This window comes from Dasypus novemcinctus, chromosome 3 (assembly GCF_030445035.2).
Source record: "Dasypus novemcinctus isolate mDasNov1 chromosome 3, mDasNov1.1.hap2, whole genome shotgun sequence".
Taxonomy (NCBI): domain Eukaryota; kingdom Metazoa; phylum Chordata; class Mammalia; order Cingulata; family Dasypodidae; genus Dasypus; species Dasypus novemcinctus.
This window is the reverse complement of record NC_080675.1, coordinates 145,982,100-146,006,479: the sequence shown is the minus strand read 5'-3', so window position 1 is coordinate 146,006,479 and position 24,380 is coordinate 145,982,100. Positions and strand designations below refer to the sequence as shown.

At 36.9% G+C, this 24,380-nt stretch overlaps 1 protein-coding gene across 4 annotated transcripts in view; it reads right to left on the bottom strand.

The window, feature by feature from the left end:
• Positions 1 to 4,885: 4,885 nt before the first annotated feature.
• The window catches only part of LRRC49 (leucine rich repeat containing 49), a 244,464-nt gene continuing 224,969 nt past the window's right edge, over positions 4,886 to 24,380 (bottom strand). For all 4 annotated transcript variants that reach the window (XM_012522402.4, XM_058294430.2, XM_071214267.1 and 1 more), the window contains one exon: positions 4,886 to 5,572. In XM_012522402.4, the coding sequence (XP_012377856.2) occupies positions 5,369 to 5,572 (204 nt within the window). In that variant the 3' untranslated portion in view covers positions 4,886 to 5,368. The remainder of the gene's footprint in view (positions 5,573 to 24,380) is intronic.

The window sequence follows — 24,380 nt, the reverse complement described above, 5'->3', positions numbered from 1 at the left end:
TTTTCTTTCTGTGTCTCTGCATGTTTCCCCCATTTATAAAGGACTCCAGCGAGGGGGCTGAGACCCACCCTGGGGCATGCCTTGCTGAAGTATTATACTCCAATCAAAGGCCCCAATCTGCATTCAATCCAATCAGAGGGATGGGTTAGTTTAAGAATGTAATTTTCTGGGAACCACAAAAGACTCAAACCAGTCCATGCATAAATAGGAATAGTATGAAAACATGACTGAATAATAAGTATCAAATCCAGGACAGCAGTTATCTCCAGGGAGGGAAGGAGGGGTACACAGGGGCTCCGTCTCTATTTGTAATGTTTTAGTTTTTAAAAATCTGATGTGAATGTGGATAAATATTAAGATCTATTTTTCTTGGAGGTGGATACAAGGTATTTATTTGAGATAAAATTCTCTCTATATTTCTGCATGTATGAAATATTTCAAGATAAACAGAGAGAAGAAATCAACTCTCCAACTGCTCAAAGTTTAGAGAGACTGGTATATGGAATTAATAAGTAGTTTCATTGTCTCTTGAGGAGACCCTGCAAACTATCTCACTGCCCAAGAAATACAGGAGTCATATATTCTTTGGAACTTTGGACAGGCTTTAGCTCATTTATTTATATTATAAAGGAGTCAAGGTAGTTTGCAACAAAAGACACATACAGGGAGTCAGGAAAACATAAACATAATCATAAAATCTAGATTAAGGATAACAAATATGCCACCAATATTGATTAACATAGTTGCTGTGATCAAGTTTCAAACTTGGCTCTGAACTTTTTGGCAACAGTAACCAGTTCATCTCCAGCTGATCTATAAAAGCAGGTTATGAAAACTAACCTTTGTTCTCCAAGGTTTAAACTTATTTTCCTGAGAAGTCTCTCCTGCATTCTATTTTGCACATTGCCTTTCTAAACGGCCAGGTTCCCTCCCTTCCTTCCTTTTTACTCCCTTGTTCCCTCCCTCCCTTCCTCTCTTCTTTCAACAAATGTAAGTAATAGATAAGCAGGGAATCAAAGACTAAAATAAAAACCTGGGAGAAATATAGGTGAATTTTTATCTGCTCTATGAGTAAGCTTAAAAACAATGAAAGAAGTAAGGGAAAACAGTAAGAGATTTGACTACAACCAAATGAAAGAAAAACTTGTATAAATAAAAAATAGAACTTAAAAGGAAATAAACTTGGATTGTTAATTACAACAAGTGACAGAGGTTTATTCTCTTAAATATAAAGCTAATATAAACAAGTGTTGTTATATGTCGATGACTCCCAATTCTATAATTCTAGCCCAGCCCAGACTTCTCTCCTTAACTCTTGACCCATTGATATATACACACCTACTTAACATTTCCCCTTGGATACCCAAAAACTGCCTCAAACTCAACAAGTCCAAACTGGAATGCCTGATCTTTCTTCTAAAATGTGCTCCATTTATAGCCTGCTCCCATCTCAGGCGATGACAACTCCACCTTTCTAGTTGCCCAAGCCAAAAACCTTGGAGTCTTCCTTGAGTCCTGCCTGTTACACTCTTTTTATAGGTAGAGCTAACAAGATTTCCTGATAGATTAGGCACGGAGTGTATCAGGAAATCTTGTTAGCTCTACCTATAAAAAAACACCCAACTACTTCTTGCCACCTCTGCTGCTGTCCTCTTGATTGGAGCCACCATCATCTCTTGCCTAGATAACTGCAATAGCCTTACAATGCTCACCCTAATTTTACCCTTGCTCTTTCCCCTACACACCAAGTCAATTCTCTACACATCATTGGTTTAAATCAGGCCAATATTTTTATACTTTTACTTCATATATATGTATTCTTACACAATATAGTACTTTACATGTGTTCTTATAATTTTAAATTAGTAATAATACTATATACATATGAGGTTCTATAAAATGTTTTACATGTAGATATATTTGAGAATTCTCCATCTTTTATCTGATGTGAAGGTGCCATCTCACTCCTTAGCAAAACTGCAGAAGAAAGCAGATTAGAAAAAAGACCTTGGTCACCAAAAGTTTACCCAGATGCCAAATTCTTAGGACTAAAAGTAGTCATGAATGCAAGCTCTCTCTTACTTTTGCTTCCTGAAATACCTTTGGGTGAGTTACTTAAGCTATGTCCTGATTTTTGAATGTTAAAATGGGAACAACTATCATATGTATTTCACAGTATAAGGAGATTGTGATGGTTAATTTTACTTGTTAACTTGGCTAGGTTATGGTGCCTAGTACTTTGGTCGAACACTGGTCTAGATATTGCTGTGAAAGTACTTTGTAGATATGATTAGCATCTACCATCTGTGGACTTCAAATAAAATAAATTAGCCTCAGTAATGTGGGTGGGCCTCATCAATCAATTGAAGGCCTTAAGGGCAAAAATCTGAGATTTCCTGGAAAAGAAGAAATTCTGCCTCAAGACTACGACATCAACTCTCTCTGAGTTTCCAGCCTGCTGTCCCCTTGACAGATTTCAGGCTTGCCAGCCCTCACAATCACGTGAGCCAGTTCCTCAAAATAACATCCTTAAAAATACAACTCAAACACATACATTCTTTTGGTTCTCTTTCTTTGGAGAACCTTGATACAGAGATTAAATGACATAATGCACGTGAAGAGCTTAGACAATGCAAGACACTGCTCAATAAATCTTAGTTGTTAATGTTATTACTCTGTGGAGGAGAATATGATTCCCAATATATTCTCTGACCTGATCAGGAATAGATTCGGAGCAGGTTAAGGCTGTGCTGTTTCACATGCCAGGTCTGCTGACTTCAGTGGAGTGAGGCATGGGAAGTGGGGATCTGACACAAGCAGCATCCTCAGACTCAGCAACCCAGCAAACAACCAGCCTCAGATCCAACTCCACGATTAGCAACATCCCCAGATGTAGCAACACACTTAACCACCGAGCTGCTGAACTAGAACATGGGGTACAGTATCTTTCCAAACAGGGGGTACAGGACATGTTGGAATTTGAGCTAACTACAATGATTTGTTTCTGCCTGAGGTCTTTTGAGAGAAAAGTACTCCTTCAGCACACATTAAATTGGGAAGTCTCTAACCATGGGGTGCCTAGCTTCCTAATCCTGAGGACCCCAGAAAAACCCAAGAAGATGGGGCAACTTGTTCCAAGAATTCCCACCTTAATATAGGGCCCTCACTTGATTCCAGACTTATTAGGTTCAAGTCTTCCTGTCCTCATTGTCTAAGAACTATCCTTACCTAGGAACTCAGCAGGCCAAGTGGAAGCCGAGCTGCAGTGATAGGAACTACTGTACATGGGAAGAACACAGCCATTTGGAGTTTAGAACCAGACAATATAAGAGTTCAGAAAGTAGAAATCATTATGGCATAGTGGGGACAGACAAGAGTACAAAAGAATGAGAGCCCAAGTGACAAAAGCTGAGGTACAAGGAGGTTTGGCTTCAGGAACAAGGTAGAAAGCCTGTTATAGTCCAAAGCAGATGGGATGGGTAGGGGCAGTAGCTGCTTGGTAGTCTTGTGCCAAGTCATTGAGTGCTGACCTAGGGTTCCTTAAGTTCACTCGCCGAATGACTGAAGAGGGTCGAAAATCCATGTGAGGGTCAAGTCCCTTCAGCAGTGGGAAGGAGAGGGTTGAGTGAGAAGAAGGATGCAGGAAGCTAGACAGATTATTAACAGCCAAGCCACTCACCTGTAAAATCTAGAGCAAGTGAATAATTCACCACAACTCTGAGGAAGTCAAGTTCTTATGTGAGTCAAGGCCAAGATATTCTTGACTTTCCTGTTACTACCACCTTGAACTGGGAATTTGATTTCTGTCCCAGAAAAGATCACCTTCCTGGAGAGATCACCTTCCATCAGCAAGATGAGAGATAGTCCAGATTCCCATTTAGGAAGGTGGAAGGGTCATCTGAGGCACAAATCTTGTGGCTCAAGCTGTTCCCCAAAGAATAATAACACCATTCATTGGGTGTTTGCTGTGTGCCAGGTATTATGATAAATGCTTTGCACGAATTCTCTCATTAGATCTTCACACCAATATTAAGAGGTAGCTACTACGATTGGGAAACTGTAATTCAGATGGGTCACAAGTTAAGCTGATAGCTTAAGGACCACGATGCAAATTCAGAACAGTATGAACTTAAAAGGCCAAATTCTGAAATAGTTTGCTAACCTACTTAACTTGAGCACTCCTTCCTTTGGAAGAGTGATCAACAGCTTATAAAGAGGTAGACCTTTCTTAGGACACCAAAGCAGCTTCCCCAGCTTCCTTCCAAGCATCTCTGTATGCTTGGCTCTTCTAACATTTCTTGTTTTCTTACATCCTGGTGATCCTGCTACCTTAATAGCTGCTAGGCAAAATGTGAGCCAACTGGAAAATTCCTATTTATTAACATATAAGATTTTTTTTTACTGAAATTCATCTGTAGCTATGGTAATGAGCTGAACCACCCTCCTCACTAACATGAGGAGATAAAACCCTTTCTTGCCTCTTGTTTACCTGTATGGCCATCAAATAGAAATAGTACAATTAAAAACTTTCACCCATGCTTCCCTAATATTTCTGAGGTACAGGTGCACATACCTATCTGAAAGAAAAAAAAAAGAGCCTCTGGCTAACAACAGAAGGAAACATGTTTCAGGGAAGCAGACTTATTGATTTGTAATTGCATTTTACTTTTACAGGAGTCCTTAAAGGATTTTCTTCCTGCCCCAGTTTTAACTCATTTTCATAGTTTTCACCTACACTAACCCCCAGGATACTACGGTATCCTGAGGATGAATCCCTAGAAAAATGGGACCTCCTTCCATGTAAGTGAACTGCAGGGAACTTACCTGACTAAAGAGGAGCATACAATAAATGGGATAATTCTAACTGGAATAAAGAGGCAAACACTTTTTTTTTTTTAAACTAATTTATTAGTAAGTTTTTTCTTTGCTCATAAAAAGAACAGATTTTGGCTTTGAAAAAATGACATAAAAAGGCAAATAACAAGATTATCAGCTGAAATGGGGTAGAAGCAACTCTTGCTGAACCATGTGCAAACACTAAGTCCTTTGGACTATAGCAGGGGCATCAATAAAAAGCGAGAACTGCAAATGCAGAGCCTACTCAAGGCCCAAGCCATCTCTAAAACTGCTTATTCCCTAATAAGGTTATTTGGTTATCATATAAAGGAAACGAATCCTCCCTTTTTCCCTTTTTCCTTCTTTCTTCTTGACCTTTAACTATGAAAACAGTAAGCAATGACGCTTTGATTCTAGTCTTTTTAGTTTGAAGGAGAGTGTTATTTTGTTGTTCTTTTAACATGTTTATCCCATATATTGTCAAGCATCAAAAAAATGAAAGTGCTAAAATCAACTTAACTAAAAGCTATTTCTATTTTTGGTCAGTTATCTGCTGGAGGCAGAGCTTCATATATGAATTTTTATTGCGGATTTCTATGACCGCATCCCTAACAAGCTCAATGAACATCTGTGGCCAAAGCTTCTGCAAAGCCTCATTTTTCATGTTGATTTCTGTGGCTTCCTTCACAAGGTCCTCTATATACATCTTGCAAAATTTCTTTTTTTCTCTTATTTCCTGTTAGAAAAAGAAAATTTTGCATTAGATCATAATTAATCCAAAAGCAAAAGTTAACAATTAGCTGAACCAGAGAAACCTAAAATAATTGATTCTGATGGTCCACGCCTCCCCTCCACTCCTCAGAGCAGGAACACTTTCCTAGACTTCTTGACAGAAAACTTTGAGTAAAGAGAGTAATAACAAGTTCAGTACTTCCAAGTCTACTCCCATTCTGTGGAACAGCTGTATTGGAAAATGTTTTTTCTTTATTGGAATCTCTGGATTCTATTTCTCTGTTGATAGATTTCTTCCTATCTCAGTTTAGGAAGTTTAGCTTACACAAGCCAGCCAAATGTACACACATTCACTGGCTCTAAGTGGTAAATATATCGGGATACAGGCACTGACAATTTTAATTGGCATCAGGTCAGTAAATATCCACATAAGTATTATAAATACCCATATTCTGAATTTACTCTCTATTATCTAAAAGCATATAATGGTGCACTAAAGTGACTTAATAAATCTTCTAGTTGGAGAGTGGTGAATTGCTCTGACTTCTGGCATACCTCAGCAAAGGTATCCCTCCCTTAATGGCGAAAAAAACCCAATGCTAGACACAATCAATGTCACTGTGAGTATGCAATTTATATCACTCATATGGAAAACCACCACAGCAATTTCAAAAATCAAAATTATTAATCCAAAACTGAACAAACTAAGTTTTTGTAGATACTACATGAAAACCCTTCTTGTATAATTCTTTGCTGCCATATCATCGATTATGACCCTGAGTAACAGGAACCAGGATCTGGTATTAAATTCAACTCTTTCAGAATAGAAACATTTGGACAAAGTTGGGCAAAAGCATGCAAGGAAGACAAGGAATACAAGACTGGGTGGCAACCAGAGGTTGGCTTTCAAAAGAAACAACACTCCCATTCAGCTTTGGGGTCTGGCAATCTGCAAAAGGAAATCAAGTTTCAAATGCAACAAGTGAAATTTTGGGCCAGAGGATAGCCAGACATTGGGCCCCAATTCCATCACGGAGGCTAAAATAAAACCATTCTGTTTAATTAAAAATTCAACAATTAGGGAAGTGGCTGTGGCTCCCATCTACCATATGGAAGGCCCTGGGTTCATGTCCCACGGCCTCCTTGTGAAGGCAGGCTCGCCCGCACGCAGTGGTGAGCCTCCGGCCTGGGTGCCGTGGAGTGCTGCCGGCCCACAAGCACTGCGGAGAGCAGACTCAGTAAGATGACGCAACAAAAAGGGAGAAAAGCAAAAAATGCAGAAGAGCGCGCAGCGAATGGACACAGAGAGCAGACAGCAAACAAGCTGCAAGTGAGGGGGAGGAATAAAAAAACTCAACAATTATTTTGATGATTGATACTTTTAGGGAGTATCAAGGCACATCATGAAAAATGATTTAGTCAAAATATATAGAGAAAAATGAATGGAATAGATCAGATAATCATATATAAGGGAAGCAATCATATCACTGAAGGTAAGAATAAATAATAAATGCCAAAGAGACCATAGGTTTAATAACTTGGAAAAAGATCTATTTAAACCTCCAACTCACATTAAAATACCAGAATAATTTCAAGATAAATTAAAAAGCTAAATCTAAATATCAGTAGATACTGCCAAAGAACTATACTTATGAATTTGTAATAAATAGGAAAATGCTTAAATTATAATATTAAGTGAAAAAAATGAATTACAAGTATATAAAGTACATACAAATATTTAGATAGAGTTTGGGTTGCATAAGGGTATTTGTCAAAACTCAGCAATTGTACACCCAAGGTTTGTATTTCATTGTATATAGTTTACCTCAAAAGAAAAATTGTACCAACTATTAAACCCTTATTAATGATCCACATGTTGTGTTATTTACGGAGAAGCATACTATTGTCTACAATTTGCTTTGAAATGAATAAAACAATAAAATGGAATTGGTGGATGAAGAGATAGATGCATAGCAATGTGATAAAGCAAATACAAAGTATAATACAATGTTAATTGCAGAGTCTAGGTTTTGAGTGAATGGGTATTTACTTAAATTCTTTCAACTTTGCTGTATATTTGAAATTTTCATTAAAAAGTTAAAATACATGTATAGAAAATTATTAGAGGCAGATATACTGAATTGTTATCAAGACTGTCTTTGGAGGGAAGCAGATTTGGCTCAACTGATAGAGCATCCACCTACCACATGGGAGGTCCAGGCTTCAAACCCAGGGCCTCCTGACCTGTGTGGTGAGCTGGCCCACATGCAGTGCTGATGTGCACCAGGAGTGCCATGCCACGCAGGGGTGTCCCCTACATAGAGGAGGCCCATGCACAAACCTTAAAAAAAAAAAGACTGTCTTTGGGTTGTGAGACCACCAGTGTTTTTTCCTCCTCTTTTCTATTTCTCCTTCTCCAAATTTTTACAGTGTTTAAAATAAAATGTTTCAAGTTCCTGATTAATATAAGTTAATAAAAATTCCAAATTTTCACTCATTTTCCCTAAACAGAGCACTATTTTGGAAATTTTCTTAGGACATAAAATGTTTTTCTAAATAATCACCATTCAGAGGTTAACATAGTTGATATTTCATATCCTAAAAACAACAGGTCATGCAATTAACTAGCTGTAACCCCATGTACAGATTTTGATGAGTGATGAAGTACAAATGGTTCCAGCTCGCTACTTCTTTCATGAACCTACCTTCTTGAAATCTGAAATACAGTCTGAGACTTAGTCACCTGCACTGTTAGCTTGTTGATGAGAACAGCATTTAGCTGCTCCCCTTTAACACGCAGTAAATCTGAGCCATATGGGGACTATCAGGAGGAAGTAAAGTGTGAATCACTAAAGACCCATAATTAAAATGAACAAATTTATACAATGAGCAATGCATTAATTTTTAGTAATTTAAGAGCATATTAATAAATTAAAAGGCACAGAGCATATTTAGTGAATGCTGCCTCATACAGATTTTTAAAGTTTTCTTAAAACAATATTATGAATTTAAAATAGCAAAACGAGGGATTGTTCGAGTACTAAGACTGGAAGAATTTTTTATAGTAATTTAGGGATAAGAAAAATAGAAATAGCTTTTTAAACCAATGAATTTGTTAAACAACTTAAATATAATACAAATTAAACTTTTCATAATTGACACTGTATAATTTTTGGTACTTTAAATCTTCCTGCTAGTTTCTTCCATTAGTTTTTTTTTTTTTTTTTTTTAAGATTTATTTATTTCCCCCTTGTGGCTTGCTCCCTTTCTTTTGCTGTCTCTTCTCTGGTCCATCCACCGCGTGTTTTTTCTGTATCTACTTGTCTCCCTTTTGCTGCATCATCTTGCTGCGCCAGCTCTCCACGGTGCATGGGCCAGCTTTGCCTTCACAAGGAGGCCCTGGGACATGAACAGAGCCTCCCATATGGTAGATGGGAGCCCAACTGATTGAGCCACAGCCTTTTCCCTTCCATTAGTTTTTTATATAACACGTTGATTGAGTTGTATCTGTTATAATAACACTTATCTAGTACTGTGTTTGAAAGTATTTTTTTACTCCAGCATTTCTTCTTTCCTCCAAGCCAATTACTCTTCATCTCCATGGGGTATTTACCCTATAACTCATCAGGGGTCTGCCAGGACAACTCATTTTTTCTGTTCAGAATGGTTCTATTAAGAACACATAATGTAGACTCACTGGTATTCTGCTATAGACTTATTGTGATTCTAGCAATGGAAGAAGCAGTATCATTGTTGTGGAGGCAGTGGCCACTGGAGGTTCTGAGGGTAGGGAAAGGGAAAAACAGGTGAAATATGGGGGCATTTTTGGAACTTGAGAATCGTCCTGAATAACATTACAACAGATAAAGGCCATTACATATCTTGCCATAACCTACGAAACTGTGCAGGAGAGAGAATGAACAACAATGTAAACTATAATCCATGCTTAGTGGCAATGCTCCAAAATGTTTTCATCAATTGTAACGAATATACCACACTAATGAAGGATGTTGTTAACGTGGGAAACTGTGGGAGGTGTAGGGAACGGAGCATATGGGAACCCCCTATATTTTTATGTAACATTTATGTAATTTAAGTATCTTAAAATAAATAAATAAATGATTTTTAAAAAGCACATTATGGTCGCCTCTCTTGCCTTGCCCCATCATGGAGTTGTTGCTCTCTGAAAAATGAAAAATGGTTTTACTATTCTCAAAATGCTTTCATATACTTATTTCTTTTTATTCCACAATATCCCTGTAGGATTCATAAAGCAAGTATTTTACAAGTTCAATCCTGATGAGATAAACTCTATATAAATTATTTATTTTATTGAACTATAATTTTGTTGTGATGAAGATAGTTTGGGGAAAAAAGTAGGTCAAAAACGGGATTTATTTTATAGTGATTTTAACAATAATGGTACTTGAAATGGGATTTAACCCATATCATTATACTATAAATGTGAAACCAAGAGACCTGTTCAGGATTAGACACAATTAAATAATATTTCCTGAGAGAAAACTCTAATCTAGTCCTTGAAGAACTTGCAGTCTAGTTGGAAAGATAGCCTCAACGTTTAAAAGCTAACTAAAAAACAACATAGTAAATAAGTGCTGAATAAGATGTTTAGACATCAAATGTAATCAGTTTTCAGAAAAGAGAGAGACCTGGTGCTGGGGTAGTCAAGAAGACTTACAGAAAGTAGACGATATACTGTGGAAGAGTTCAAGGTCAGGAATCAGGGAGTTCCAGAGGCAACTCAGTCAACAACTCACTGTGTGATGTGAGAACTTCACCTTAGTTTCTAAGTTTCCTTATCTGTATAAAGACAAGGATTGAATTCTTTAAGGTGCCTTTCAGTCCATGTTTATCTTAAATTGTTTTTAGAATGCGTCAGGAGAATGATGAAGAGCTAGGAAAAGCATCTGCTGACTCTGACTTGTGAGACACTCACCTGAATTCTCACAACAGTTCAAGATGTACAGAAGAGAAAGACAGAACACTTTGTGCTGCAGTGGTTTAAATATTTTTCAAGACGTGGGGAGCATGGTATAAGGGAAGGAATGCTGGGCTGTGAGTCAAGAGAGAGTGATTAAGGAACTTAGTCAAGGTCTCACGGGTAATAAATGGTAGAATCAGGGGCTCAAATCCAAGTCTCCTGATTTTAGTCAGGTGTTCTTTCCAAAATAATAAGTTGCTTCAGATTCCTTCCTTTTCCATTGAAATTTCTCAAAACAGGAGTCAACATTCCCTGTCTTTACTTCTTCATTACCTATTTATTGTTCAAACCACTTTAACTGAGATTTCTGCTTAAATGATTCCACTGAAACTATTCCTGTTTAAAAGAAAAACAATGACCCTGACTGCAAAATTTTATCAATTTTTTTTCTTTTATAGTTCGTGCATTTGGGTTATTAAAATATCATGGTCATGGTCTATCCACCTAAACTCATAAAGATTTTCTCATGTATATATTTTTTAATTAGAAAAGTTGTGGATTTACAGAAAATCCTGCATAAAATACAGGATCCCCATATACCGTCCTATTATTAACAACTTGCATAGGTGTGGTATATTTGTTACAACCAATGAAAACATTTTTATAATTGTATTTTTAACTATAGTTCATGGTTTGACTTAGAACAGTTCGCTATGCAGTTCCACGGATAATTTTTAAAATTTTATTCTATTACCACACATAAAACTTAAACATTTCTCCCTTTAACCACATTCACAAATTTCAGTGCTGTTAATTATGTTCACAATGTTGTGCTACCACTACCACCTCCATAAATATAGTACGGTTCTAATAAAAATGTAGATAAGACTATTTGTGGAACTTCCCTAGCTGATCCTAAAATTTATATGATAGAGCAAAGGATCTAAAATACACAAGAGTAAAAAGGTAGAAAGAACTTGCCCTATCAGATCCAAGTATTATTATAAAGTTATAGTGGTTAAAGTCGTGTAGTATTTATGTAGAGGTAGAAAATTAGAGCAGGGGACAAAGTAGAGAGCCAGAAACATGTATATGGGGATACTTTATACAGATAGCAGATATTGCAGGATAGTGGAGACAGACTATTCAATAAATGGTACTGAGAAAATGGTATATCCCATCAGAAATACAAACTGAACCCCTACTTCATACCATACAGCAAAAAATTAACTCCAGGTAAATTAAAAATCCAAGTATGAAAAGCAAAACTTTTAAAGTTCTTATTTAAAAACATTTAGCTAGCTTCCATCTTTTGGCAATTGCGAATTATGCCTCAGTGAACATTGGTATCCAATACCTGAAAGTCCCAGGTATTCGTTAACCAATGAATGGAAAAACAAAATGTGGTATATGCATGCAGTAGAATGTTCACCCATAAAAAGAATTTCTGATACATACAACAACATGGATGAACCTTGAAAATGTCATGTTGAGTGAAATAAGCTAGACACAAAATGACAATTTTTTATCATCTCACTGATAGGAAATAAATAGAATAAGTAAACTCTAGAATCAGAATCTAGAATATAGATTATCAGGGGAGAGAGTGGGGCTAGGGAATAGAAAGTTAAGGCTTAAAATATACAACAGAGTTTCTATTTGGGACAGTGGAAATGTTTTAGAAGTGGAGGTGGTAGTGCCCTGCCAGTAGGCTCTACTTTGGAATTTATGCTCCCCAGTGTGACAGAGTTGGACACAATTGTAGTTTTCCTATACATGGCTCTTCTGCCCCTTCTATTTGAAGTTATAGTTAATACTAGAGTGGATAGATATATGTCCAAGAGACCTAAATCTTTGGGCTTCCCATGTGCCAGGTGGGCCCTGAATCTCAACAGCATTGCAACACCTACTTTCCAGTTTATTGGACTCACCCAGGACAACTACCAAGGAGATGATGATGGACAATGACCATCCCAAGGAACAGAGAGAGTTTGCAACTGCAAACAAGATAGTCCCAACCACCACCCCATGGGATCTAAGCCTCCTCTCAATTAGAGGCAGAGTGGGCATCACCATCCCAGAATCTTCAGGATTGAGGAATGAACAATGGACTAGAGTAGATTCACTGTTATTCTACTATAGCCTTATTGTGATTCTAGCAATGGAAGAACTGTTATCACTGATGGTGGAGACAGTGTACACTGGAGGTTCTAAGGGGAGGGAGAGAGAAGAATAGGTGTAATATGGGGACATTTTCAGGACTTGGGAATTGTCCTGAATGACACTGCAATGACAGATACAAGTCATTATACATCTTGTCATACAAAAATTGTGTGGGAGAGAGTTTAAACTAAAATGTAAACTATAATCCATGCTTAGTGGCAATTCTCTAAAATGTGTTCATCAACTGTAACAAATGTACCACACTAATGAAAGATGTTGTTAATGTGGGAAAATGTGCATGGGGTAGGGAGTGGGGCATATGGAAATCCCCTGTATTTTTTATGTAACATTTATGTAATCTAAATATCTTCAAAAAAATTAAAAAGTATATTGTAAAAAAATCTATATTGGGTTGTGGCCCTTTTTCTTACTCTTTTTTTTTTTTTTAAAGATTTATTTTTATTTATTTCTCTCCTCTTCCCCAACCCCCCTCAGTTGTCTGTTCTCTGTGTCCATTTGCTGCATGTTCTTTTTTGTCCGCTTTTGTTGTTGTCAGCGGCATGGGAATTTGTGTCTCTTTTAGTTGTGTCATCTTGTGTGTCAGCTCTCCGTGTGTGCGGCGCCATTCCTGGGCAGGCTGAACTTTCTTTCGCGCTGCGTGGCTCTCCTTACGGGGTGCACTCCTTGCGCGTGGGGCTCCCCTACGTGAGGGACACTGCTGTATGGCAGGGCACTCCTTGCGCGCATCAGCACTGCGCATGGGCCAGCTCCACACGGGTCAAGGAAGCCTGGGGTTTGAACCGCGGACCTCCCATGTGGTAGACGGACGCCCTAACCACTGGGCCAAGTCCGCTTCCCTTCTTATTCATTTTTAAGTGCTCTTCATAATTTAGGGAGATTAATTGCAAACTGTTTTTTCCCAGTTTGTCATTGTCTTTGCTTATTTTAGATCCTAAAGGCTTTTCCTGTGACAAAGCTACACTTGAATTCCCCATGGCTGCTTCTCCAGTTTTTATATTTTCATTATAAACTTTTTTATTTTTTATTGTATTTTTTTGAAGATACATAGATCACAAAAAAAATGTTACATTAAAAAATATAAGAGGTTCCCACATACCCCACACCCCACCTCCCCACTCCTCCCACATCAACAACCTCCTTCATCATTGCGGCACATTCATTGCATTTGGTGAATACACCTTGGAGCACAGCTGCACCACATGGATTATAGTTCACATTGCAGTTTACATTCTCCCACAGTACATTCAATGGGTTATGGCAGGATATATAATGTCCAGCATCTGTCCCTGTAATATCATTTAGGACAACTTCAAGTCCAAAAAATGTCCCCACATACATCTCTTCTTCCCTCTTCCTGCCCTCAGCAACTATCGTGGCCACTGTCTCCACATAAATGCTACAGTTTCTTCCATTACTAGTCACAATAGTTCTATAGTCGAATACTAGTAAATTCACTGTAATCCATATTTTATTCCTCCCTCCTGTGGAACCTAGGATGTAGCTGTCCACTCCACCTCTATATCGAGAGAGGGCTTAGATCCCACATGGTTGATGCATATGATTCTCCTGCTTGGAGCTGAAGGCACTCTCGGTTCCCTGTTGTGGTGGTTGACCATCTTCACCCCCCTGTTAGCTGACCTGGTTAAGTCCAACCCTGAGCCTCAGCAAAGTTGCAACTCCTACTCTCCGGTTCGTTGGACTTACCCAGGTCATTATAAACTTTTAAATCTTTGATTCATTTACAATTTATCCTGATGGAAACACAACATCCCCCCCCCCCTTCCATCACTCTTCAATTATCTCCAAATCATTTCTTGACTATTTACCTGATTTGAGATTATTCTTTATCACATAAAAGTCCCTTTTGTATTTGGATGTATACTTGGAACTTTAATTCTATTCCATTAGAATATCTCTTCATGACCACCCTGCTTTAATTAACAAGACTTTATAATATGCTTTACTATCTAGTAGTGTTAATCTTTCCCTCATTGTTCTTCTTTTTAATTTTTCCACAGTGGGATCATCTTGTATATACTGTAGGATCAACTTATTAAACAACAACAGCAACAACAAAATATTCAGTATATTTATTGGGATCATACTAAAATTCTATGTTAAGAAAAATGGACATATTTTGTTTGAGTCCTCCTATTCAAAACATGGTAAATTTGCACAAATATTTTGTGTACATTAATTTTTAAAGCTGTATTTATATATATCTTGCATATTTATTAATTACTAGGTATTTCCCTTTTTTATGTTGCACTTGTGTTTTGGGTCTTTTCTTCTAATATATCTTCTTTCTGGTTGTTATTTGTAGATATGATTTCTGCTCCATTACTGAGTTTTCTTATAGCCTTCATAGTTTTTCAATTAATTTTCTTGGGATTTTCACGTATTCAATAATATTTCCTGCACAGCCATAGTTTATTCTCTTCTTTTCAAGTTACCAATGATTTATTTCTCTTGTATAATTGCAATGTCTGTACTAATAAATAATAATGGTGATATTGGGCATCTTTGTCTTGAGCCTGACTTCAACGATAAATATTGTCTATTGCTGCATAACAAATTACTTCACACTTGGTGGTTTAAAGCAACATACATTTATTATCTCACAGTTTTTATGTACCAGGAATATGAGTAAGACTGAGCTGGGTCCTCTGCTCAGGACTACAAGACTCCAATCCAAGGTGCTGGTTGGGCTATTTTCTTTTCTGGAGCTTGGGGTCCTTTTCTAAGCTCATGTGGTTATTGGCAGAACTTAGTCCTTTGTGGTTTTAGGACTGAGGTCTGTATTTTCTTGCTGGCTGTCAGCTGTGGGCCGCTCTTAACTTTTAGAGGCTTCACATAGTTCCTTGACATGTGACTCTCTTCCCACATGGCAGCTTAACTTATTCAAGGTCAGCAGGTAAATTTCTCTCATAAGGGAAAACTGGACTTTTTTTTCAAAGATTTGCCTGATTAGATCAGGCCCATCTAGGATAATCTCCCTTTTGATTAACTCAAAATCAACTGATTAGAGAGACCCATTAATTATATGTGAATAATCCCTTTCCCCTTATCAAAACCCATTGGTTAGAAGCAAGTCATGAGTTAAGCCCACACTCAAATGAAAGGGATTATATACAAGGATGTGGACACCTCGACCGTGGGAATCATGGGGCCATTTTAGTTAGAATTCTTACCACAAATGCTAATGGTTCTAGAGTTTTCTAATTAAGCATCATAGATCTATTCCTATTTATCTGATTTATCAAATTTTAAAAAATCAAGAATGAGCATTGAAATGTCTTTTCATTGTTTATAGAAATAATCATGACTTTCATCTTAGTTGTATTAATAAAATGAACTGATACTGAATCTTCCTTACATTCCTAGAACAAACTACACTTAACTGTAGTATGTTATTAATTTGATGTTCTAATGTATTCTGCTTGATAACATTTTATTTAGGATTTCTGCATCAATATTCTGAAGTGTCTGGTCTGGCTTTTCCTTTTCTGTGCAATCCTGACAGGTTTTGCAATCAATAGTCTCCTGACTTTCTTGAAAAAATTTTTAAAAGCTTTCCTTCTTTTTCAACATTTTTGAACACTTAAACATCAATGGAATTATCTGCTTCTTAAAGAGTTGGTAGATTTTTCTAAGAAACTGTTCTTGTTTGGGGTGCAGCTTTACATTTTTCTGAATTTATTATATGTAAATTAGGGTATTTAGTTTTTCTATTATGTCTGGGGGCATAATATTTTGATAAATTACTAATTTCTTGTTTTTTTTAAGCATTAGTTACACAAAATTGAGAAAGTGATTTCTTATTATTTAATTTTTATTGGTTTCCCTGACTGTTTCTCCTTCTTTCTTGAATGTTTATGTTTTAACCATTTTCTGTGATGGTTAGGCTAATATGTCAACTTGGCCAGGTAATCGTGTCCAGTTGTTTGGTCAAACAAGGACATTTATGGACTTCGTCATTATTGAGTTCATTTCGTAGATGGCTGATTACATCTACAATCAATCAAGGAAATTGCCCTCAGCAATTGAATGACATTTTATCCAATCAGATGAATGCTTTAAAAGGGGAAGTGATTTCAGCATTCAGAGAGAATTTTCCAGCTCATCTTCGGACAGCCACCTGGGAACTCATCAAGGACCATCATCAGAGCTCCTGGTTTGCAGCCTGCTTGCAGAATCAGAATTTGGATTTGTGCATCCCCACAGTCATGTGAGAGAATTTTATAAAATCTTGTAGTATTTACAGAAATCTATCAATTGTTTCCCTAGAGAACCCTGACTAATACACTCTATTTCTTGATTAATTTAGCTAGTGGCATACCAATTTCATTTTCTTTTTTTCAAAGAAACCAGCTCTAGAATTTAAAAAAATAAGTCCTACTATTTGTTGTTTTTTAATTTGCTGACCTCTTCTTCAGTCTTTATTAATTCTTCTTTTTGCTGTCTTTCAGTTTATTTTGTGTTCCTTGAATTTTTTGAGTAAGATATTTCATACATTTATTTTCATTCACATTTTTGTAAGTATTTAAAACTTTTTCCTATAAGTGCTACTTAATCCATCTCCCAGTAACTTGTGATGTTGTTTTCATTATTGTTATTTTCTAGAAATGCTGCACTTTTGTTTCTTCTTTAACCTAAAAGTTGTACGAAAGTTTCTTAATTTCCCAGTGTTAGAGTTCTTTTCTTTTTCTGATTTTCTTATTATTTATCTTTTGGTTTTATTGCATCATGATCATAACTTTTGTTTGTACGATTTCCAATTTTGGATTTTATTGAGGTTTTCTTTGTGAATGTGCAATGACCATATTCTCTACTTTCAGGAATATTTAAGATTCAACATATGTTAATGAATCTACTTTAATAATATTTAGGTCTTCATCCTTACTCAGTTTTTATGTACTTGGTCTATCACATACAGAGAGGTAAATTAAAATACGATTCTCTATATTTCTTTAATGAACACTGCTATTGTGTATTTGATGCATGGATATTTTATAATACCACATCACCATTAACTGTACCCTTATGCATTATAAAATCCCCTTCGTTGCTTCAGATCTGTACTTCACTTTGTCTAATAAATTCATATATTCTACTTTCTTTTTATGTACATGCTTCTGGGTACATCTTTGTGCATGCTTTTATTTTCTACCTTCATGAATATCTCTATTTTAGGTTGTGTTTTACATACAATATAAATTTGGCTGGTGCTTTATGATCCAATCTGAATTTTTTAAATAGGTGAACTAAAACCTATTAATATGATGTCTTTTCTGAATTCAGTCATATTTTAGGTTGTTTTCAAGCAGCCTGTTTTTTTTTGCTTAGGCTTTGAGTGTGGTTCCTCTGATATTAGGATGATTTGCACTTTTGTTCTAGTGGTTACCAATACAATATAACTTATAGAATACCTTGTACTCTGTTTCTTTTGATAGCATTATTATTTGCCTCCAATGAGAAATAAACATCTGTTCTCTTTCTTTCTTCCCTTCCTTGTTCACCACTACTTGATATGAGCCAATAAAATGATCTTTCTCGTGTTTATTTCTCTACTATTAAATATGCCTATATTCTATTACTTTTTTTAAAATTTTATCAGATTTGAATGAAGTCCTTTGTCTCCCAAACTTAGGCAACTGGTGTACTTATTTTACTTCCCATATTCCTATTTTCACCTTTCATCTTTTGTTATTATGTCATATCTTAGGGCATATAATATTGCATTTGTATCATATTCATTTTTGTCTTAGTTTTACATTTAAGAATACACAATGCCCACTACCAGTACTTTTGCTGTGGTTTCCTTCTTGGTTAATTGTAATTTATCCTCTAACATTTTGTTATTCAAACTGTAGTCTGCAGAATAACCAGCAAGATGGCAGCAGAGTAAGGAGCTCCTAGAGTCAGTTCATGCTACAGGGCAATTAGTAATCACACAGAGCTATCTAAAGCATCTGTTTGGGGGCTCCAGGAGACCAGAAGAGCATCCAGAAACATCCTTGAAAGAATGGAAGGAAGGTACTGTGCATCTGCAGAGAAGATTTAAGAGTTATAGGCCATGGGGGCTGATGTCCATCCCTCCCCTGGAGGCACAAGGCGCCTTGGGAGCTATTCCATGGCTGGAATTGGAAGTTTCACTTCCCAAAAACGGGGGAGGAAGAGATGATTGGGCACCAACTTCAGCTACTAATTAGTAAATTCAGTGGGCAAACATAAACCTAAGAAGAGCTAAAGTTTGAACCTGTCCAAGTCCAAAAGAAGCTGATAGCCACCATTTTAACTCCACTCCTGGCATGAGGGGAAGCAGGATGGACTGAAAATCACAGTGCTGGTAGGGACCGGCTTCTTTCCATCCAGACTGGATTTTAGCTGTAGCCTAAGCCCCAGCCTCACCTCCAACAGGGAGGAATCTGGGGGGACCTGCGCCAGCCTCTCCAGGAAAATATAGGCCATGACATGGAGGCTAATGCTCATCCTACTCTAACAGCCCAAACAGCCTAAGGAGCTATTCTGTGGCTGGAGTTGGAAACTCCATTTCCCAAAAAGCGGGGAGGAAGAGATGGATGGCCACCAAGTTCAGCTACTGATTAGTACATTTGGCTGGCTAAAGTATAACCCTAAGAACACCTAAACTTTGAACCTGGCCAAGTCAGAGAGAGACCAGTAACTATCATTTTGACTCTGCCACTGGCATGAGGGGAAGTGGGGCTGATTGAAAATCACAGTGATGGTAGGCACCAACTTCTTTCCACCAAGATCAGACTGCAGCCCTAGTTTAGGGCTTCAGCCCTACCTCTGGCAGGGAGGAAGGTGGTGGGATCTGTACCAACCTCTCTGGGTAACTGCAGGTATATTATGCTGGCACAGACTGAATAGTGGGGAGTTTACTGGGGCAACTGTGGTCATTTTGGACCCACACAGCATGGACTACTATCCACACCTGCAGCTCCATCCCCAGCCTAGGCAGGGGAGAAAGGGGCGTCCAGTCTTTCTGGGCAACTACAGTTTATGTCTGCATGACTTGGATTATTATACACATCTGTGGCTCTGCCCCTACCCCTGGCAAAGGAGAAAGGTGGGAAAACCTTCATGTGTCCTTGGGACAAAGTGGACAGCTTGAGCCTCCACAGCTTATAGCACTAACTACATTCTTGGCTCCTACTATATAACCAGCAAGGGAGAAAGGGCAAAAAAGCCCTAAACCAAAGAGAGAAACTGCATCCAGAATAAATTCATCTAGTAAGCCAGAAGCCAAGACACCAACAAAAAATTACAATCCATACCAAGAAACAGGAAGAGATGGCCCAGTTAAAGGAAAAAGATAAAGCCTCCAGATGACATAAAGGAGTTGAGACAACTAATCATAGATGTTCAACAAATCTCCTTAATAAATTCAAAGACATGGCTAGAGAGATGAAGGATATTAAGAAGACTTGGAATGAGCACAAAGAATTTGAAAGCATACATGAAAAAGCAGATCTTATGGAAATGAAAGGCACAATAAATGAAATGAAAAACACACTGGAAAAAATACACCAAATATAAGATACTTTGGTTAATAGTAATACTTTGAGAATGCTTTTTCATCATTAGTTAAAAATGTTTCACAACATTGAAAGGTTTTGGTGGTATGGTGAGGCATGAGAGTCCTCTTTGATGTCATGTATATTTGTTTCGAAAGTTCACAACTATTACTATACACTTAGTTTACGTATATTTATGTATGAGTGATATACTTTGATAAATTAAAAACAAATAATTGTAGTTTGCATACCTCTACGATCACCAGGGAACTTGTAAGAAATGCAGAATTCAGCCTCACACCAGCTGAATCAGAATGTGTATTTTAAAAGATCCCCAGGTAATCTGTATGCATATTAAAGGCTGAAAGCATTACTTTCAAAGTTTCTCAAGAAGGATTCACTGAAACAATATCCTTTTCCTGTATTAATAGATAGGATAATATGAATTTTCTTCTTTACTTCACGATATATTACATATATTTATTTTTGAATATTGAACCAGTCTTGCATATCTTATCTCACTTGTACATGGTGTATATTCTTTTTATGAAACAATATGTTTTTAAGTTCTCACATGTTTAAAATTGTTTATAATCTTTATCCTCAAAGTACAGGTTGTCTGGGTATCAAAAACTTGGCTTACTTCTTTCTTTGAGTATTAATTACTCAATTAAATATAGTTATTGAGAAATCTGTTGCCAGCCTGATATTTTTGCAGCTTGAATTTTTTCCTTTAAAGAAAGTGAATTGATATATTTTCCAGATTGCCCAAAGGATTTTTTAATTATTAAAATACAATAACTTTATGATATCCTTGGTATTAACTGTTCAGGGTCAATTCTATCTTGCAGCCCACAGTTACCTTTACATAGACTATAGCTTCTTTTTTATCAAGAAAATTTTCTTGAAATATATCTTTAAATATTTGTTTTTCCCCTAAGGAATCTCCAATTATCTGCATATTGGGACTCCTTTAACTTCTTTTCATATTTATTACTTTCTTTCAAAATTTTAAACTCTTTATTTTAATGTAGGTTACTTTTCCTATTTCTACACTCTATATTCCTTGCTGATTTTTCCTATAGCATTTACTTTCCATCGTGCTCCTTCCAATTTTGTCAAAACTTTCATCTCTTCCAAGGCAAAATTCTTTTCTGGTGATTTTTTGTTTCTAGTACTAATTGTTGCCCTTTCTCACCTTTTATCTTGGAATAATTTTTATTTGATGTGGGCTGCTACCTTTTATCACACATCATGGAAGGTGTTAGATTTCTCTGGTCCAGTTATTTGTAGTAATTTCTTTCGGAGTATATATTTTCACTGACTTTTTCTGAGACCTGTCACATTTTGGATTATTTTCCTTATTTCTGTCTATCTTCTTTGTACTCCACCATTATTTCAGCATGTCCACCCCAAATCCCTCTGCTCTTGCTGTATTTAAGTGTCTCTTTTTGTTGCGTCATCTTGCTGCATCAGTTCTCCATGTGTGCGGTGTCAGTCCTGGGTGGGCTGTACTTTTTGCATGGGATGGGTCTCCTTGCAGGGCGCATTCCTTGTGTGTGGGGCTCCCCTACATGGGGGACACCTCTGCATGGCATGGCACGCCTTGTGCGTGGCAGCATTCCATGTCGGCCAGCTCACCGTATGGGCCAGGAGGCCCTGAGTTTGAACCCTGGACCTCCTATATTTTAGGCGGATACTCTGTCAGTTGAGCCACATCCTCTTCCCTCCCATATTACCTCTGTTACACTTGTCCCACATGAATTCTGTGCCAATCTTTGCTGATTGAGCATATCTGTATTTTCTGTATTTTTTGAGTCTGTAAATTATAGTTCTCCAAATTCTACTGAAACTGGAGATTGTGAGCTTTTCCTTTTTTTTCCCCTCCTAAGTTCATTGTTGCTCTTGCTTTTATGATATGATGTAGAAAGAAGTGGTACTACATGAGAAAAGGGAAACTATCTCTCATGTTGTGTACATACCAGATGTTTTTTTAAATGTTATTTCTTTTACATATACATTTCTAAGTATATGTATGGTATATAAAAATACAATTAACTTTTATATAATTTTATATACAGAAATGTTGTATAATTTTCTTAATTCTAAGAATTTGTCACTAGAAGATCATGGGTTTTCTATATAAACAATCATATCATGCGCAAATAATGACTGGCTAGCCTTGTTCCTAAGTTTAAAAATAATACTTCTAGGACTTTAGCTATGAACTTTAATTTTTGCTGTAGGTTTTAGATAGATATTCTTTCAAGGAATCTCTGATTCCCAGTTAGCTAGTTTTTAATTTTTTATCATGAATGTTTTTTATTAATACATATTAATAAAGCATAAACCCATTCAAAGTGTACAAATAATGGTAATTGGGATCACATCAATAATTTTTAGAGCATTTTTATTACTCCAGTAATAATAATAATAAACAAAAACCAACCAACCAAATAAACAAAACTCATCACCTCTCAACTTCTCTGTTCTACCCCTGCCATTCATAGCTGCTATTGTTTCCTTCTTTATAGTTAATATGTATTTATATTTTGTAAAAACAGTCTTATATATGCAATATCACCCATATTCATATTTTACATGAGGTTTCATTATGTTATACAGTATGAATGGATTTTTAATTTTACTAAATTCTTTTTCTAGATCTATTAAGGTAGTAATTTGGCTTTAATGTAAAAATTACATGATAAACTTCCAAATGTTACACTATCTTTACATGCTTAGATCTTTTTTTAAAAAATGTTTTCTTTTTTCTTTTTTTTTTTTAAACAATATTTTTATTTATTTATTTTTAAAGATTTATTTATTTCTCCCCCCACCCCCCCCCGGTTGTCTGTTCTCTGTGTCTATTTGCTGCGTCTTGTGTCTTTGTCCGCTTCTGTTGTCGTCGGCGCCATTCCTGGGCAGGCTGCACTTTCTTTCGCGCTGGGCGGCTCTCCTTATGGGGTGCTCTCCTTGTGCGTGGGGCTCCCCTACGCCGGGGACACCCCTGCGTGGCAGGGCACTCCTTGCGCGCATCAGCACTGCGCATGGGCCAGCTCCACTCGGGTCAAGAGGCCCGGGGTTTGAACCGCGGACCTCCCATGTGGTAGACGGACGCCCTAACCACTGGGCCAAGTCCGTTTCCCTAGATCTTTTCTTTTTTTCCTTTTTTTAAAGTTAATTGCTATATTTGGCTTACTGATATTTTATTTAGGATATTTGCACCAAAGTTCAGAAATAAGGTTGGCCTGTAAGTGTCCTTTATCATATTGTTTTATTTATTTTTATTAACTATATTAACTATTAAATCTAACTGCCATTTTCTAGTCTTACCTTACTGGACCTCTGTTGGTTATGACACTGTTGACAACTCCCTCCTCCTTAAAAGTTTTCTCTTCTGTACTTTTCTGGTTCTCTTGCATCTTCTCTTCAGCAGCCCAGATCTTAAAAGTTGGTCTTTCTCATGATCCCATCCTTGGCCTGCTATCTCCTTAGATGAGAACTTACTTATGCAATTCTAATTACTCCTAAATTTTGCTGCCAAAGTTTTGGACTCATAGAATCAAATGCTTTCAGGAAGAAAAACTCAGTCAATCCAGCTTGTCTTCCATTTTCCTTTTTTGGAAATCCTATTGGCCAGAGAATCAAGTTCACTCTCCTTCACATAGCTCTCTTATTACCTTTACAGTCTCATTCTCTAACATTCTATTGCAACCTCTGGGCTTCAATAGCACTGCTTGTTGTTCCTGGTCTTCTCTTTATCTGTTTAATTCTTCCATGCCTTTTATTCACACTGTTATTTGCCAGAATTGCCCTTTTTCCCTTTGCCATATAGTTAAACTTTATTCTTTAAGACTTAGATCAGGCAGCTTCTTCTCTAGAAAGTTCCCTTTGACCTGGGATGGTTATTCCTCCTCTATTCTCCTGATATAAACTGTTCTGTAATTATCCATGGATATGGCTATCTCCTCCATTAGAATGTGAGATCCACTGAGGGCAAGGACAGTGTCTTCTCATGTTCTAGTATACCACACAGTGTCTGGTATATAATGATACTCTATAAACAATGTTTGAATGAGTAAAAATATGAATGTAGAGAGGACTCAGATGAAACAAGATAATTGACTTCGAAGTATTTGAAG